The sequence below is a fragment of the Perna viridis genome, chromosome 11 (assembly GCF_037379345.1).
Source record: "Perna viridis isolate PV_CMFRI_1.1 ecotype Kerala chromosome 11, ASM3737934v1, whole genome shotgun sequence".
NCBI lineage: Eukaryota > Metazoa > Mollusca > Bivalvia > Mytilida > Mytilidae > Perna > Perna viridis.
This window is the reverse complement of record NC_142455.1, coordinates 25,665,631-25,682,675: the sequence shown is the minus strand read 5'-3', so window position 1 is coordinate 25,682,675 and position 17,045 is coordinate 25,665,631. Positions and strand designations below refer to the sequence as shown.

General features: G+C 33.2%; 1 protein-coding gene across 1 annotated transcript in view; it reads right to left on the bottom strand.

The window, feature by feature from the left end:
- The window catches only part of LOC148603510 (uncharacterized), a 96,704-nt gene that overhangs the window by 72,594 nt on the left and 7,065 nt on the right, over nt 1–17,045 (bottom strand). Inside the window, exons 5-10 of the mRNA XM_088551441.1 lie at nt 16,547–16,582; nt 15,336–15,434; nt 14,514–14,776; nt 14,145–14,283; nt 13,716–13,859; nt 12,929–13,027 (exon numbers count right to left, since the gene is read on the bottom strand). Of these exons, the coding sequence (XP_088407567.1) occupies nt 12,929–13,027; nt 13,716–13,859; nt 14,145–14,283; nt 14,514–14,776; nt 15,336–15,434; nt 16,547–16,582 (780 nt within the window). The remainder of the gene's footprint in view (nt 1–12,928; nt 13,028–13,715; nt 13,860–14,144; nt 14,284–14,513; nt 14,777–15,335; nt 15,435–16,546; nt 16,583–17,045) is intronic.

The following is a 17,045-nucleotide window of genomic DNA, read 5'->3' as shown; positions in this document are numbered from 1 at the left end:
CAAATTATGTTCAATGTAAGCAAACGTTTCTCATCAATGTATGCTGCAGATACATGTAACAATTCCTTCTTTTTCATACATGTGTAGCTCAAGCTCTTCAAAACATTAATTCCTAGGTCCCATCCTTCATAAAATGACGTAGCTCCTAATATTGTTCTTGAAATTGAATAATTCTAGTTATTAAACTAACGGTAATCAGTAACACTTCAGCCACCCTCCAGAAATGATATTAACAATACCCATTTTATCAAAGATACCTGCAGTTGTTCCTCTCGTTGTTGTAATTTCGGGGGTTGGCTTCGTAGTTGGTACTGGCTGAGAGGTTTCAGTTGGCACAGTAGTAACACCAGTTGTCACTAGTGAAAGAAGCAAATATACAAGACAAGTGAGAAAATGTTGGAACTGGTAAAATTGTTAGGCATGCATGATTAAAAGCTGACAGTAGTGTTTTTCTATTAATGCTAAGTGGAATCTTAAAGCAGCCCAGTTCTTTCATCCCCATTCCTTTTTGACATTACACAAAATGAATTGATGGCATCTTTAAGGATGCTTCAAGTAGAAAAATATCAGTGAATCATCGTGCCAGTATGTCTTCGGTGTCGTAATTATAATCAAACTCATGTGTTTCAACAAAGAAATTTAATAACCAAACGACAGAACCTAGAGTAAATGAGACAAAACTTACCAGGTTTTTCGCAAATTTCTAAAGTTATTTTGTCTACATCAGCTGGTTTTCCGGGTTCTTTTGGTTTGACTTGAACTGTCACCTTGCTGGCAACAATGTTCTTCAAGTCAAGGGTCTCACCAGGTTTAACAGGTGTGTCCTAAAATGAAAATAATAAACATATTTATATCATCATATTACCATGTTTATCAAATCATCATAAAACAGTCATTGCCTCACCATTTATGGAAAACTATAGAAGGTTAAACAGATTTTGTTAACATTTATCAACTGGACCAAACAACTCTTTCTGTAGACAATATTCAGTAACCATATTAAGTACAATTGTTCCTTAAATATCCTGTTAAAAGTAATCTGTGATATCACTACCTCAATGTCTGTGGGATTTCCATCCTCATCATAAACAGTGACAAGAACTTCATCAATGTTATCTCCATTTACGTTGATGCTGTCAACTTCTGAAGGACTGCTTGTTTCCAATGTCAAAACATCGTTTTCATCAAGAGGTAAGTTCTTGTCATCGTCTTCCTTGATGTCATCAGTACCAACATATTCGTCATTCTTTTTCACACTTAAATCAACACTTATGGAATCCATAATGTCAACCTTTTCACATTCTTCCGTAGTTGTACCTTAAGGTAAATTAAAGATTCTCTTAATATTTTTTGGGGGGCATGGTCAAATCTATGTTCTTGTATTCATCAGTAATTGTTCATTACAATGATAACCGTTTGAAAAAATATACAATGAGATCCAGTTATAAAATGTGATTAAAAATATTTTACATATACAAATAATGCGGAAAGCTGAGAAGTTAATTTCTCTGCATATGTAAACTGTACAAATCTTTTTTTATTATTCTTTTAACAAATATAAGAAATTCCACCAATTTTCATCAAATTATGTTCAGTGTAAGCAAACGTTTCTCATCAATGTATGCTGCAGATACATGTAACAATTCCTTCTTTTTCATACATGTGTAGCTCAAGCTCTTCAAAACATTAATTCCTAGGTCCCATCCTTCATAAAATGACATAGCTCCTAATATTGTTCTTGAAATTGAATAATTCTAGTTATTAAACTAACGGTAATCAGTAACACTTCAGCCACCCTCCAGAAATGATATTAACAATACCCATTTGATCAAAGATACCTGCAGTTGTTCCTCTCGTAGTTGTAATTTCGGGAGTTGGCTTCGTAGTTGGTACTGGCTGAGAGGTTTCAGTTGGCACAGTAGTAACACCAGTTGTCACTAGTGAAAGAAGCAAATATACAAGACAAGTGAGAAAATTTTGGAACTGGTAAAATTGTTAGGCATGCATGATTAAAAGCTGACAGTAGTGTTATTCTATTAACGCTTAGTGGAATCTTAAAGCAGCCCAGTTCTTTCATCCCCATTCCTTTTTGACATTACACAAAATGAATTGATGGCATCTTTAAGGATGCTTCAAGTAGAAAAATATCAGTGAATCATCGTGCCAGTATGTCTTCGGTGTCGAAATTGTAATCAAACTCATGTGTTTCAACAAAGAAATTTAATAACCAAACGACAGAACCTAGAGTAAATGAGACAAAACTTACTAGGTTTTTCGCAAATTTCTAAAGTTATTTTGTCTACATCAGCTGGTTTTCCGGGTTCTTTTGGTTTGACTTGAACTGTCACCTTGCTGGCAACAATGTTCTTCAAGTCAAGGGTCTCACCAGGTTTAACAGGTGTGTCCTAAAATGAAAATAATAAACATATTTATATCATCATATTACCATGTTTATCAAATCATCATAAAACAGTCATTGCCTCATCATTTATGGAAAACTATAGAAGGTTAAACAGATTTTGTTAACATTTATCAACTGGACCAAACAACTCTTTCTGTAGACAATATTCAGTAACCATATTAAGTACAATTTTTCCTTAAATATCCTGTTAAAAGTAATCTGTGATATCACTACCTCAATGTCTGTGGGATTTCCATCCTCATCATAAACAGTGACAAGAACTTCATCAATGTTATCTCCATTTACGTTGATGCTGTCAACTTCTGAAGGACTGCTTGGTTCCAATGTCAAAACATCGTTTTCATCAAGAGGTAAGTTCTTGTCATCGTCTTCCTTGATGTCATCAGTACCAACATCTTCGTCATTCTTTTTCACACTTAAATCAACACTTATGGAATCCATAATGTCAACCTTTTCACATTCTTCCGTAGTTGTACCTTAAGGTAAATTAAAGATTCTCTTAATATTTTTTGGGGGGCATGGTCAAATCTATGTTCTTGTATTCATCAGTAATTGTTCATTACAATGATAACCGTTTGAAAAAATATACAATGAGATCCAGTTATAAAATGTGATTAAAAATAATTTACATATACAAATAATGCGGAAGTTGAGAAATTAATTTCTCTGCATATGTAAACTGTACAAATCTTTTTTTTATTATTCTTTTAACAAATATAAGAAATTCCACCAATTTTCATCAAATTATGTTCAGTGTAAGCAAACGTTTCTCATCAATGTATGCTGCAGATAAATGTAACAATTCCTTTTTTTTCATACATGTGTAGCTCAAGCTCTTCAAAACATTAATTCCTAGGTCCCATCCTTCATAAAATGACATAGCTCCTAATATTGTTCTTGAAATTGAATAATTCTAGTTATTAAACTAACGGTAATCAGTAACACTTCAGCCACCCTCCAGAAATGATATTAACAATACCCATTTGATCAAAGATACCTGCAGTTGTTCCTCTCGTAGTTGTAATTTCGGGAGTTGGCTTCGTAGTTGGTACTGGCTGAGAGGTTTCAGTTGGCACAGTAGTAACACCAGTTGTCACTAGTGAAAGAAGCAAATATACAAGACAAGTGAGAAAATGTTGGAACTGGTAAAATTGTTAGGCATGCATGATTAAAAGCTGACAGTAGTGTTTTTCTATTAACGCTTAGTGGAATCTTAAAGCAGCCCAGTTCTTTCATCCCCATTCCTTTTTGACATTACACAAAATGAATTGATGGCATCTTTAAGGATGCTTCAAGTAGAAAAATATCAGTGAATCATCGTGCCAGTATGTCTTCGGTGTCGTAATTATAATCAAACTCATGTGTTTCAACAAAGAAATTTAATAACCAAACGACAGAACCTAGAGTAAATGAGACAAAACTTACCAGGTTTTTCGCAAATTTCTAAAGTTATTTTGTCGACATCAGCTGGTTTTCCAGGTTCCTTTGGTTTGACTTGAACTGTCACCTTGCTGGCAACAATGTTTTTCAAGTCAAGGGTCTCACCAGGTTTAACAGGTGTGTCCTAAAATGAAAATAATAAACATATTTATATCATCATATTACCATGTTTATCAAATCATCATAAAACAGTCATTGCCTCATCATTTATGGAAAACTATAGAAGGTTAAACAGATTTTGTTAACATTTGTCAACTGGACCAAACAACTCTTTCTGTAGACAATATTCAGTAACCATATTAAGTACAATTGTTCCTTAAATATCCTGTTAAAAGTAATCTGTGATATCACTACCTCAATGTCTGTGGGATTTCCATCCTCATCATAAACAGTGACAAGAACTTCATCAATGTTATCTCCATTTACGTTGATGCTGTCAACTTCTGAAGGACTGCTTGGTTCCAATGTCAAAACATCGTTTTCATCAAGAGGTAAGTTCTTGTCATCGTCTTCCTTGATGTCATCAGTACCAACATCTTCGTCATTCTTTTTCACACTTAAATCAACACTTATGGAATCCATAATGTCAACCTTTTCACATTCTTCCGTAGTTGTACCTTAAGGTAAATTAAAGATTCTCTTAATATTTTTTGGGGGGCATGGTCAAATCTATGTTCTTGTATTCATCAGTAATTGTTCATTACAATGATAACCGTTTGAAAAAATATACAATGAGATCCAGTTATAAAATGTGATTAAAAATAATTTACATATACAAATAATGCGGAAGTTGAGAAATTAATTTCTCTGCATATGTAAACTGTACAAATCTTTTTTTTATTATTCTTTTAACAAATATAAGAAATTCCACCAATTTTCATCAAATTATGTTCAGTGTAAGCAAACGTTTCTCATCAATGTATGCTGCAGATACATGTAACAATTCCTTTTTTTCATACATGTGTAGCTCAAGCTCTTCAAAACATTAATTCCTAGGTCCCATCCTTCATAAAATGACATAGCTCCTAATATTGTTCTTGAAATTGAATAATTCTAGTTATTAAACTAACGGTAATCAGTAACACTTCAGCCACCCTCCAGAAATGATATTAACAATACCCATTTGATCAAAGATACCTGCAGTTGTTCCTCTCGTAGTTGTAATTTCGGGAGTTGGCTTCGTAGTTGGTACTGGCTGAGAGGTTTCAGTTGGCACAGTAGTAACACCAGTTGTCACTAGTGAAAGAAGCAAATATACAAGACAAGTGAGAAAATGTTGGAACTGGTAAAATCGTTAGGCATGCATGATTAAAAGCTGACAGTAGTGTTATTCTATTAACGCTAAGTGGAATCTTAAAGCAGCCCAGTTCTTTCATCCCCATTCCTTTTTGACATTACACAAGATGAATTGATGGCATCTTTAAGGATGCTTCAAGTAGAAAAATATCAGTGAATCATCGTGCCAGTATGTCTTCGGTGTCGTAATTATAATCAAACTCATGTGTTTCAACAAAGAAATTTAATAACCAAACGACAGAACCTAGAGTAAATGAGACAAAACTTACCAGGTTTTTCGCAAATTTCTAAAGTTATTTTGTCGACATCAGCTGGTTTTCCGGGTTCTTTTGGTTTGACTTGAACTGTCACCTTACTGGCAACAATGTTTTTCAAGTCAAGGGTCTCACCAGGTTTAACAGGTGTGTCCTAAAATGAAAATAATAAACATATTTATATCATCATATTACCATGTTTATCAAATCATCATAAAACAGTCATTGCCTCATCATTTATGGAAAACTATAGAAGGTTAAACAGATTTTGTTAACATTTATCAACTGGACCAAACAACTCTTTCTGTAGACAATATTCAGTAACCATATTAAGTACAATTGTTCCTTAAATATCCTGTTAAAAGTAATCTGTGATATCACTACCTCAATGTCTGTGGGATTTCCATCCTCATCATAAACAGTGACAAGAACTTCATCAATGTTATCTCCATTTACGTTGATGCTGTCAACTTCTGAAGGACTGCTTGGTTCCAATGTCAAAACATCGTTTTCATCAAGAGGTAAGTTCTTGTCATCGTCTTCCTTGATGTCATCAGTACCAACATCTTCGTCATTCTTTTTCACACTTAAATCAACACTTATGGAATCCATAATGTCAACCTTTTCACATTCTTCCGTAGTTGTACCTTAAGGTAAATTAAAGATTCTCTTAATACTTTTTTGGGGGCATGGTCAAATCTATGTTCTTGTATTCATCAGTAATTGTTCATTACAATGATAACCGTTTGAAAAAATATACAATGAGATCCAGTTATAAAATGTGATTAAAAATAATTTACATATACAAATAATGCGGAAGTTGAGAAATTAATTTCTCTGCATATGTAAACTGTACAAATCTTTTTTTTATTATTCTTTTAACAAATATAAGAAATTCCACCAATTTTCATCAAATTATGTTCAGTGTAAGCAAACGTTTCTCATCAATGTATGCTGCAGATACATGTAACAATTCCTTTTTTTTCATACATGTGTAGCTCAAGCTCTTCAAAACATTAATTCCTAGGTCCCATCCTTCATAAAATGACATAGCTCCTAATATTGTTCTTGAAATTGAATAATTCTAGTTATTAAACTAACGGTAATCAGTAACACTTCAGCCACCCTCCAGAAATGATATTAACAATACCCATTTGATCAAAGATACCTGCAGTTGTTCCTCTCGTAGTTGTAATTTCGGGAGTTGGCTTCGTAGTTGGTACTGGCTGAGAGGTTTCAGTTGGCACAGTAGTAACACCAGTTGTCACTAGTGAAAGAAGCAAATATACAAGACAAGTGAGAAAATGTTGGAACTGGTAAAATTGTTAGGCATGCATGATTAAAAGCTGACAGTAGTGTTTTTCTATTAACGCTTAGTGGAATCTTAAAGCAGCCCAGTTCTTTCATCCCCATTCCTTTTTGACATTACACAAAATGAATTGATGGCATCTTTAAGGATGCTTCAAGTAGAAAAATATCAGTGAATCATCGTGCCAGTATGTCTTCGGTGTCGTAATTATAATCAAACTCATGTGTTTCAACAAAGAAATTTAATAACCAAACGACAGAACCTAGAGTAAATGAGACAAAACTTACCAGGTTTTTCGCAAATTTCTAAAGTTATTTTGTCTACATCAGCTGGTTTTCCAGGTTCTTTTGGTTTGACTTGAACTGTCACCTTGCTGGCAACAATGTTTTTCAAGTCAAGGGTCTCACCAGGTTTAACAGGTGTGTCCTAAAATGAAAATAATAAACATATTTATATCATCATATTACCATGTTTATCAAATCATCATAAAACAGTCATTGCCTCATCATTTATGGAAAACTATAGAAGGTTAAACAGATTTTGTTAACATTTATCAACTGGACCAAACAACTCTTTCTGTAGACAATATTCAGTAACCATATTAAGTACAATTGTTCCTTAAATATCCTGTTAAAAGTAATCTGTGATATCACTACCTCAATGTCTGTGGGATTTCCATCCTCATCATAAACAGTGACAAGAACTTCATCAATGTTATCTCCATTTACGTTGATGCTGTCAACTTCTGAAGGACTGCTTGGTTCCAATGTCAAAACATCGTTTTCATCAAGAGGTAAGTTCTTGTCATCGTCTTCCTTGATGTCATCAGTACCAACATCTTCGTCATTCTTTTTCACACTTAAATCAACACTTATGGAATCCATAATGTCAACCTTTTCACATTCTTCCGTAGTTGTACCTTAAGGTAAATTAAAGATTCTCTTAATATTTTTTGGGGGGCATGGTCAAATCTATGTTCTTGTATTCATCAGTAATTGTTCATTACAATGATAACCGTTTGAAAAAATATACAATGAGATCCAGTTATAAAATGTGATTAAAAATAATTTACATATACAAATAATGCGGAAGTTGAGAAATTAATTTCTCTGCATATGTAAACTGTACAAATCTTTTTTTTATTATTCTTTTAACAAATATAAGAAATTCCACCAATTTTCATCAAATTATGTTCAGTGTAAGCAAACGTTTCTCATCAATGTATGCTGCAGATACATGTAACAATTCCTTTTTTTTCATACATGTGTAGCTCAAGCTCTTCAAAACATTAATTCCTAGGTCCCATCCTTCATAAAATGACATAGCTCCTAATATTGTTCTTGAAATTGAATAATTCTAGTTATTAAACTAACGGTAATCAGTAACACTTCAGCCACCCTCCAGAAATGATATTAACAATACCCATTTTATCAAAGATACCTGCAGTTGTTCCTCTCGTAGTTGTAATTTCGGGAGTTGGCTTCGTAGTTGGTACTGGCTGAGAGGTTTCAGTTGGCACAGTAGTAACACCAGTTGTCACTAGTGAAAGAAGCAAATATACAAGACAAGTGAGAAAATGTTGGAACTGGTAAAATCGTTAGGCATGCATGATTAAAAGCTGACAGTAGTGTTATTCTATTAACGCTAAGTGGAATTTTAAAGCAGCCCAGTTCTTTCATCCCCATTCCTTTTTGACATTACACAAAATGAATTGATGGCATCTTTAAGGATGCTTCAAGTAGAAAAATATCAGTGAATCATCGTGCCAGTATGTCTTCGGTGTCGTAATTATAATCAAACTCATGTGTTTCAACAAAGAAATTTAATAACCAAACGACAGAACCTAGAGTAAATGAGACAAAACTTACCAGGTTTTTCGCAAATTTCTAAAGTTATTTTGTCGACATCAGCTGGTTTTCCGGGTTCTTTTGGTTTGACTTGAACTGTCACCTTACTGGCAACAATGTTTTTCAAGTCAAGGGTCTCACCAGGTTTAACAGGTGTGTCCTAAAATGAAAATAATAAACATATTTATATCATCATATTACCATGTTTATCAAATCATCATAAAACAGTCATTGCCTCATCATTTATGGAAAACTATAGAAGGTTAAACAGATTTTGTTAACATTTATCAACTGGACCAAACAACTCTTTCTGTAGACAATATTCTGTAACCGTATTAAGTACAATTGTTCCTTAAATATCCTGTTAAAAGTAATCTGTGATATCACTACCTCAATGTCTGTGGGATTTCCATCCTCATCATAAACAGTGACAAGAACTTCATCAATGTTATCTCCATTTACGTTGATGCTGTCAACTTCTGAAGGACTGCTTGGTTCCAATGTCAAAACATCGTTTTCATCAAGAGGTAAGTTCTTGTCATCGTCTTCCTTGATGTCATCAGTACCAACATCTTCGTCATTCTTTTTCACACTTAAATCAACACTTATGGAATCCATAATGTCAACCTTTTCACATTCTTCCGTAGTTGTACCTTAAGGTAAATTAAAGATTCTCTTAACATTTTTTTTTTTTTTTTTGGGGGGGGGGGGACATGGTCAAATCTATGTTCTTGTATTCATCAGTAATTGTTAATTACAATGATAACCTTTTGAAAAAATATACAATGAGATCCAGTTATAAAATGTGATTAAAAATAATTGACATATACAAATAATGCGGAAAGATGAGAAGATAATTTCTCTGCATATGTAAACTGTACAAATCTTTTTTTATTATTCTTTTAACAAATATAAGAAATTCCACCAATTTTCATCAAATTATGTTCAGTGTAAGCAAACGTTTCTCATCAATGTATGCTGCAGATACATGTAACAATTCCTTCTTTTTCATACATGTGTAGCTCAAGCTCTTCAAAACATTAATTCCTAGGTCCCATCCTTCATAAAATGACATAGCTCCTAATATTGTTCTTGAAATTGAATAATTCTAGTTATTAAACTAACGGTAATCAGTAACACTTCAGCCACCCTCCAGAAATGATATTAACAATACCCATTTTATCAAAGATACCTGCAGTTGTTCCTCTCGTAGTTGTAATTTCGGGAGTTGGCTTCGTAGTTGGTACTGGCTGAGAGGTTTCAGTTGGCACAGTAGTAACACCAGTTGTCACTAGTGAAAGAAGCAAATATACAAGACAAGTGAGAAAATGTTGGAACTGGTAAAATCGTTAGGCATGCATGATTAAAAGCTGACAGTAGTGTTATTCTATTAACGCTAAGTGGAATCTTAAAGCAGCCCAGTTCTTTCATCCCCATTCCTTTTTGACATTACACAAAATGAATTGATGGCATCTTTAAGGATGCTTCAAGTAGAAAAATATCAGTGAATCATCGTGCCAGTATGTCTTCGGTGTCGTAATTATAATCAAACTCATGTGTTTCAACAAAGAAATTTAATAACCAAACGACAGAACCTAGAGTAAATGAGACAAAACTTACCAGGTTTTTCGCAAATTTCTAAAGTTATTTTGTCGACATCAGCTGGTTTTCCGGGTTCTTTTGGTTTGACTTGAACTGTCACCTTACTGGCAACAATGTTTTTCAAGTCAAGGGTCTCACCAGGTTTAACAGGTGTGTCCTAAAATGAAAATAATAAACATATTTATATCATCATATTACCATGTTTATCAAATCATCATAAAACAGTCATTGCCTCATCATTTATGGAAAACTATAGAAGGTTAAACAGATTTTGTTAACATTTATCAACTGGACCAAACAACTCTTTCTGTAGACAATATTCTGTAACCGTATTAAGTACAATTGTTCCTTAAATATCCTGTTAAAAGTAATCTGTGATATCACTACCTCAATGTCTGTGGGATTTCCATCCTCATCATAAACAGTGACAAGAACTTCATCAATGTTATCTCCATTTACGTTGATGCTGTCAACTTCTGAAGGACTGCTTGGTTCCAATGTCAAAACATCGTTTTCATCAAGAGGTAAGTTCTTGTCATCGTCTTCCTTGATGTCATCAGTACCAACATCTTCGTCATTCTTTTTCACACTTAAATCAACACTTATGGAATCCATAATGTCAACCTTTTCACATTCTTCCGTAGTTGTACCTTAAGGTAAATTAAAGATTCTCTTAACATTTTTTTTTTTTTTTTTGGGGGGGGGGGACATGGTCAAATCTATGTTCTTGTATTCATCAGTAATTGTTAATTACAATGATAACCTTTTGAAAAAATATACAATGAGATCCAGTTATAAAATGTGATTAAAAATAATTGACATATACAAATAATGCGGAAAGATGAGAAGATAATTTCTCTGCATATGTAAACTGTACAAATCTTTTTTTATTATTCTTTTAACAAATATAAGAAATTCCACCAATTTTCATCAAATTATGTTCAGTGTAAGCAAACGTTTCTCATCAATGTATGCTGCAGATACATGTAACAATTCCTTCTTTTTCATACATGTGTAGCTCAAGCTCTTCAAAACATTAATTCTTAGGTCCCATCCTTCATAAAATGACGTAGCTCCTAATATTGTTCTTGAAATTGAATAATTCTAGTTATTAAACTAACGGTAATCAGTAACACTTCAGCCACCCCCCAGAAATGATATTAACAATACCCATTTTATCAAAGATACCTGCAGTTGTTCCTCTCGTAGTTGTAATTTCGGGAGTTGGTTTCGTAGTTGGTACTGACTGAGAGGTTTCAGTTGGCACAGTAGTAACACCAGTTGTCACTAGTGAAAGAAGCAAATATACAAGACAAGTGAGAAAATGTTGGAACTGGTAAAATTGTTAGGCATGCATGATTAAAAGCTGACAGTAGTGGTATTCTATTAACGCTAAGTGGAATCTTAAAGCAGCCCAGTTCTTTCATCCCCATTCCTTTTTACATTACACAAAATGAATTGATGGCATCTTTAAGGATGCTTCAAGTAGAAAAATATCAGTGAATCATCGTGCCAGTATGTCTTCGGTGTCGTAATTATAATCAAACTCATGTGTTTCAACAAAGAAATTTAATAACCAAACGACAGAACCTAGAGTAAATGAGACAAAACTTACCAGGTTTTTCGCAAATTTCTAAAGTTATTTTGTCTACATCAGCTGGTTTTCCGGGTTCTTTTGGTTTGACTTGAACTGTCACCTTGCTGGCAACAATGTTCTTCAAGTCAAGGGTCTCACCAGGTTTAACAGGTGTGTCCTAAAATGAAAATAATAAACATATTTATATCATCATATTACCATGTTTATCAAATCATCATAAAACAGTCATTGCCTCATCATTTATGGAAAACTATAGAAGGTTAAACAGATTTTGTTAACATTTATCAACTGGACCAAACAACTCTTTCTGTAGACAATATTCTGTAACCGTATTAAGTACAATTGTTCCTTAAATATCCTGTTAAAAGTAATCTGTGATATCACTACCTCAATGTCTGTGGGATTTCCATCCTCATCATAAACAGTGACAAGAACTTCATCAATGTTATCTCCATTTACGTTGATGCTATCAACTTCTGAAGGACTGCTTGGTTCCAGTGTCAAAACATCGTTTTCATCAAGAGGTAAGTTCTTGTCATCGTCTTCCTTGATGTCATCAGTACCAACATCTTCGTCATTCTTTTTCACACTTAAATCAACACTTATGGAATCCATAATGTCAACCTTTTCACATTCTTCCGTAGTTGTACCTTAAGGTAAATTAAAAATTCTCTTAAAAGTTTTGGAGGGCATGGTCAAATCTATGTTTTTGTATTTATCAGTAATTGTTAATTACAATGATAACCGTTTGAAAAAATATACAATGAGATCAAGTTATAAAATGTGATTAAAAATAATTGACATATACAAATAATGTGGAAAGCTGAGAAGTTAATTTCTCTGCATATGTAAACTGTACAAATCTTTTTTTTTTATTATTCTTTTAACAAATATAAGAAATTCCACCAATTTTCATCAAATTATGTTCAGTGGAAGAAAATGTGTCTCATCAATGTATGCTGCAGATACATGTAACAATCCCTTTTTTTCGATACATGTGTAGCCCAAGCACTTCAAAACATTAATTTTTAGGCCCGAACGTTCAAAACTGATGTAGCTCCTTTTCCTACTCAAGGACTAGTACAATTCTGTTTATTGAATTAACGGTAATCAGGCACCTTTCCGAAATGGTATTCAGAAAACCACTTTTATCAAACACACCTGTTGTTGTTCCTCCTGGAGTCGTAATTTCAGGTCCGGGCTTCGAAGTTGGTGCTGCCTGAGAAGTTTCAGATGGCACAGTAGTAACACCAGTTGTCACTAGTGAAAAAAGTAAATTTTTCTGACAAATGATAAAATGCTGCAACTGTGTAAAATTGTGAAGAATATATGATTAAAATATCCCAACACTTTTCCTGTATTATAAAGGCCAAATGGAATCTAAAAGGTTACCCACTTCCTTAACTCCATTGAAAATTTAATATTTAAAAATAAAGTTGATGGATCTTGGATGGTGCTTCAACTTGAAAACGTTTTGTTAAAACATAATACCAGTATGTCTTAAGTGTTTCAATTATAATCAAAATATTTTGTTTCAACAAAGATTTAAATTAGCATAAGACAGCCCTGAAGGTAATGAGACAAAACTCACAAATGTGGAAAGCCGACAAGTTAATTTCTCTGCATATGTAAACTGTACAAATCTATTTCATTATTATTTTAACAAATATAAGAAATTCCACCAATTTTCATCAAATTATGTTCACTGTAAGAAAATCTTTCTCATCAATGTATGCTGCAGATCCATGTACCTATTCCTTCTTTTTTATACATGTGTAGCTCAAGCTCTTCAAAACATTAATTCTTAGGCCCCATCCTTCATAAAATGATGTAGCTCCTAATGCTTTTCTTCAAATTGAATAATTCTATTATTGAACTAACGGTAATCAGTAACACTTCAGCCACCCTCCAGAAATGATATTAACAATACCCATTTTATCAAACATACCTGTAGTTGTTCCTCCCGTAGTTGTAATTTCGGGAGTTGGTTTCGTAGTTGGTAGTGGCGGAGAGGTTTCAGTTGGCACAGTAGTAACACCAGTTGTCACTAGTGAAAGAAGCAAATATACAAGACAAGTGAGAAATGTTGGAACTGTTTAAAATTGTTAGGCATGCATGATTAAAAGCTGACAGTAGTGTTATTCTATTAACGCTAAGTGGAATCCTAAAGCAACCCTGTTCTTTCATCCCCATTCCTTTTTTGACATTACACAAAATGAATTGATGGCATCATTAAGGATGCTTCAAGTAGAAGAATTTCACTGAATTATCGTGCCAGTATGTCTTCGGTGTCGTAACTATAATCAAACTCATATGTTTCAACAAAGAAATTTTATAACCAAAAGACAGAACCTAGAGGAAATGAGACAAAACTTACCAGGTTTTTCGCAAATTTCTAAAGTTATTTTGTCTACATCAGCTGGTTTTCCGGGTTCTTTTGGTTTGACTTGAACTGTCACCTTGCTGGCAACAATGTTCTTCAAGTCAAGGGTCTCACCAGGTTTAACAGGTGTGTCCTAAAATGAAAATAATAAACATATTTATATCATCATATTACCATGTTTATCAAATCATCATAAAACAGTCATTGCCCCATCATTTATGGAAAACTATAGAAGGTTAAACAGATTTTGTTAACATTTATCAACTGGACCAAACAACTCTTTCTGTAGACAATATTCTGTAACCATATTAAGTACAATTGTTCCTTAAATATCCTGTTAAAAGTAATCCGTGATATCACTACCTCAATGTCTGTGGGATTTCCATCCTCATCATAAACAGTGACAAGAACTTCATCAATGTTATCTCCATTTACGTTGATGCTGTCAACTTCTGAAGGACTGCTTGGTTCCAATGTCAAACCATCATTTTCATCAAGAGGTAAGTTCTTGTCATCGTCTTCCTTGATGTCATCAGTACCAACATCTTCGTCATTCTTTTTCACACTTAAATCAACACTTATGGAATCCATAATGTCAACCTTTTCACATTCTTCCGTAGTTGTACCTTAAGATAAATGAAAGATTGATATTGAATTAACTATCTTCATGATATTGTTTTGGATTGGTCAAATTTGTGTTCGTGTATCCATCAGTTATTTATCGCTACACTGATAACCGTTTGAAAGCATACATTGAGATGCAGCAATAGAATGTGATTAAAAATGAAATACATGTACAAATATTATATAAAAATGAGAAGTTAATTTCTGTACATATGTAAACAGTACAATTTTTGTTTTGTTTTTTTGTTTGTTTCTTTTGGTTTTTTTTTACATAAAACATTTTTAATAAATATAAATAATCCACCAATTTTCTTCAAATTATGTTGATTTTAAGCAAATGTTTCTAATCAATGCATAGACACATTAAACGATCCCCTTTTCATTTCTTCTTACATTTGTAGCTTAAGCTTCTCAAAACATTAACTCTTAGGACCCATCCCATCCTTCAAAAAATGTAGCTCCCTTTGCTGCTCAAGAATTTGTATAATTCTTTTTTTTAACTAAAGGTAATCAGGCAAATTCCTGAAATGGCATTCAGAATACTCATTTTATCAAACACACCTGTAGTTGTTCCTCCTGGAGTTGTAATTTCAGGTCCTGGTTTCGAAGTTGGTGCTGCCTGAGAAGTTTCAGATGGCACAGTAGTAACACCAGTTGTCACTTTTGAAAAAAGCAAAGATAAGTGAGAAAAAAAGTAGGAACCTTGTAAATTGCAAAGCATACATCGTTGAAATGTTATAATTCTGCTTTTGCATTATAAATGCAAAGTGATCTTAACGCAACCGAGTTCCTCAACTCTATTGTCAATTTCATTTTTCACAAGTAGAACACGTATTTTCTTTTGTGGAAAGTATAAAGACTGCTGCACAAAATATTTGACCTTTGTGTGACCTTCATTAAATCAATGAAACACGTCTATTTCCGTATTCAATTATCTTTAAAATATCTGCCTTAAACATCAAAAACTGGATTTTTAAAGGATACAACTCTAAAATTAACACTATTTATAATAATGTCTTAGCTATTCCATTAAAACTGAGTATAAGGAAAAATGCGTATCCAGTTTAATAGACCTTGCATTGATACTTCAAATATTTGGAAAATTGGTAATAGATAGATTCTACTGTTTTTTCGTTGTCAGAGATTTTAGATGGGCTTCCTTTTTAGGTGATATTTGATACTTTGAAGTTGCATTATTTCATAAATAATTCTATCATGTCTAGCTGATTTACTTATATGCACTTATTTATTATTCATATTTGCGCTATACAAGCCACTTTACAGTTTATATTATTGGCTTATAATTGTAGTTGCATTAACTGATATAAAGATTACCTTGTAATTGTTCATAATTGTACCCTTTCAAAGCAAATTATATCATGTATACTTCATGTACGGTTCATATGTGTACTATTTCATAGTAAATTCTGACATTTTTACATTGAAATTATTGTATTGTGTCTTAGCAAAGTCCACCATATTTACATTTTACAGTGGCGGATCCAGATCCAGAGTCTTAGGTAAGGGGGCCCCAAAGTCAAATTTCTTGACAGGATCAACTGGCAAGAATCACGAAGTGATCCGTATTGGCTAGTGGGATGGGGCATGTCCTCCCCAAGAAAATGTTTAGATATTGAACCTCAAATCCTGCATTCTGAAGGTATATTGAACAATTTGTCAACAATTTATAAAAAATTTTGAGGGGGGGGGGGGCGAGCCCCTGGATCCGCCATTGTTGTAAATACATTGTAACATTCATAGGTGTCACAAACCTGTCGTTACTGTGGTAAGTTGAGTTACATCTGGCACTGAAAAATGGATATTATGTTATGAAATGAATAATAATTCATTTATTGAAGTTTTCATGAGTTAAAGAACAACTAAAAGATCTGGAAAAATGTTAAAGACCAATGATTCGTATATAAACCATCCTTTACTTTGATTGCAGGGTATAAACAGAAATAATGTTATGAATAAGCACATGTGATAATAAGTAAAAAAACATTTGAAAACTTTTGACACCACCAAACCAAAAAGTGAATACATTTCTCCCTTGAAATTTAGTTAAAATTAAAAACCACACTAAACCACACACTTTTTAAAAGTTCAATTATATCCATTAAAATGTATTTTGAAACTTGTACACCTGGATAAATTGGAATTCGAGGCAGAGGTTTGGTCTTATCAGGTTTCAATGTACAAGGAATTGGTTGATATTATGATTTTCTTATTTTTGCACTAATACACAAGTTGACGTCATAACAAAAAATG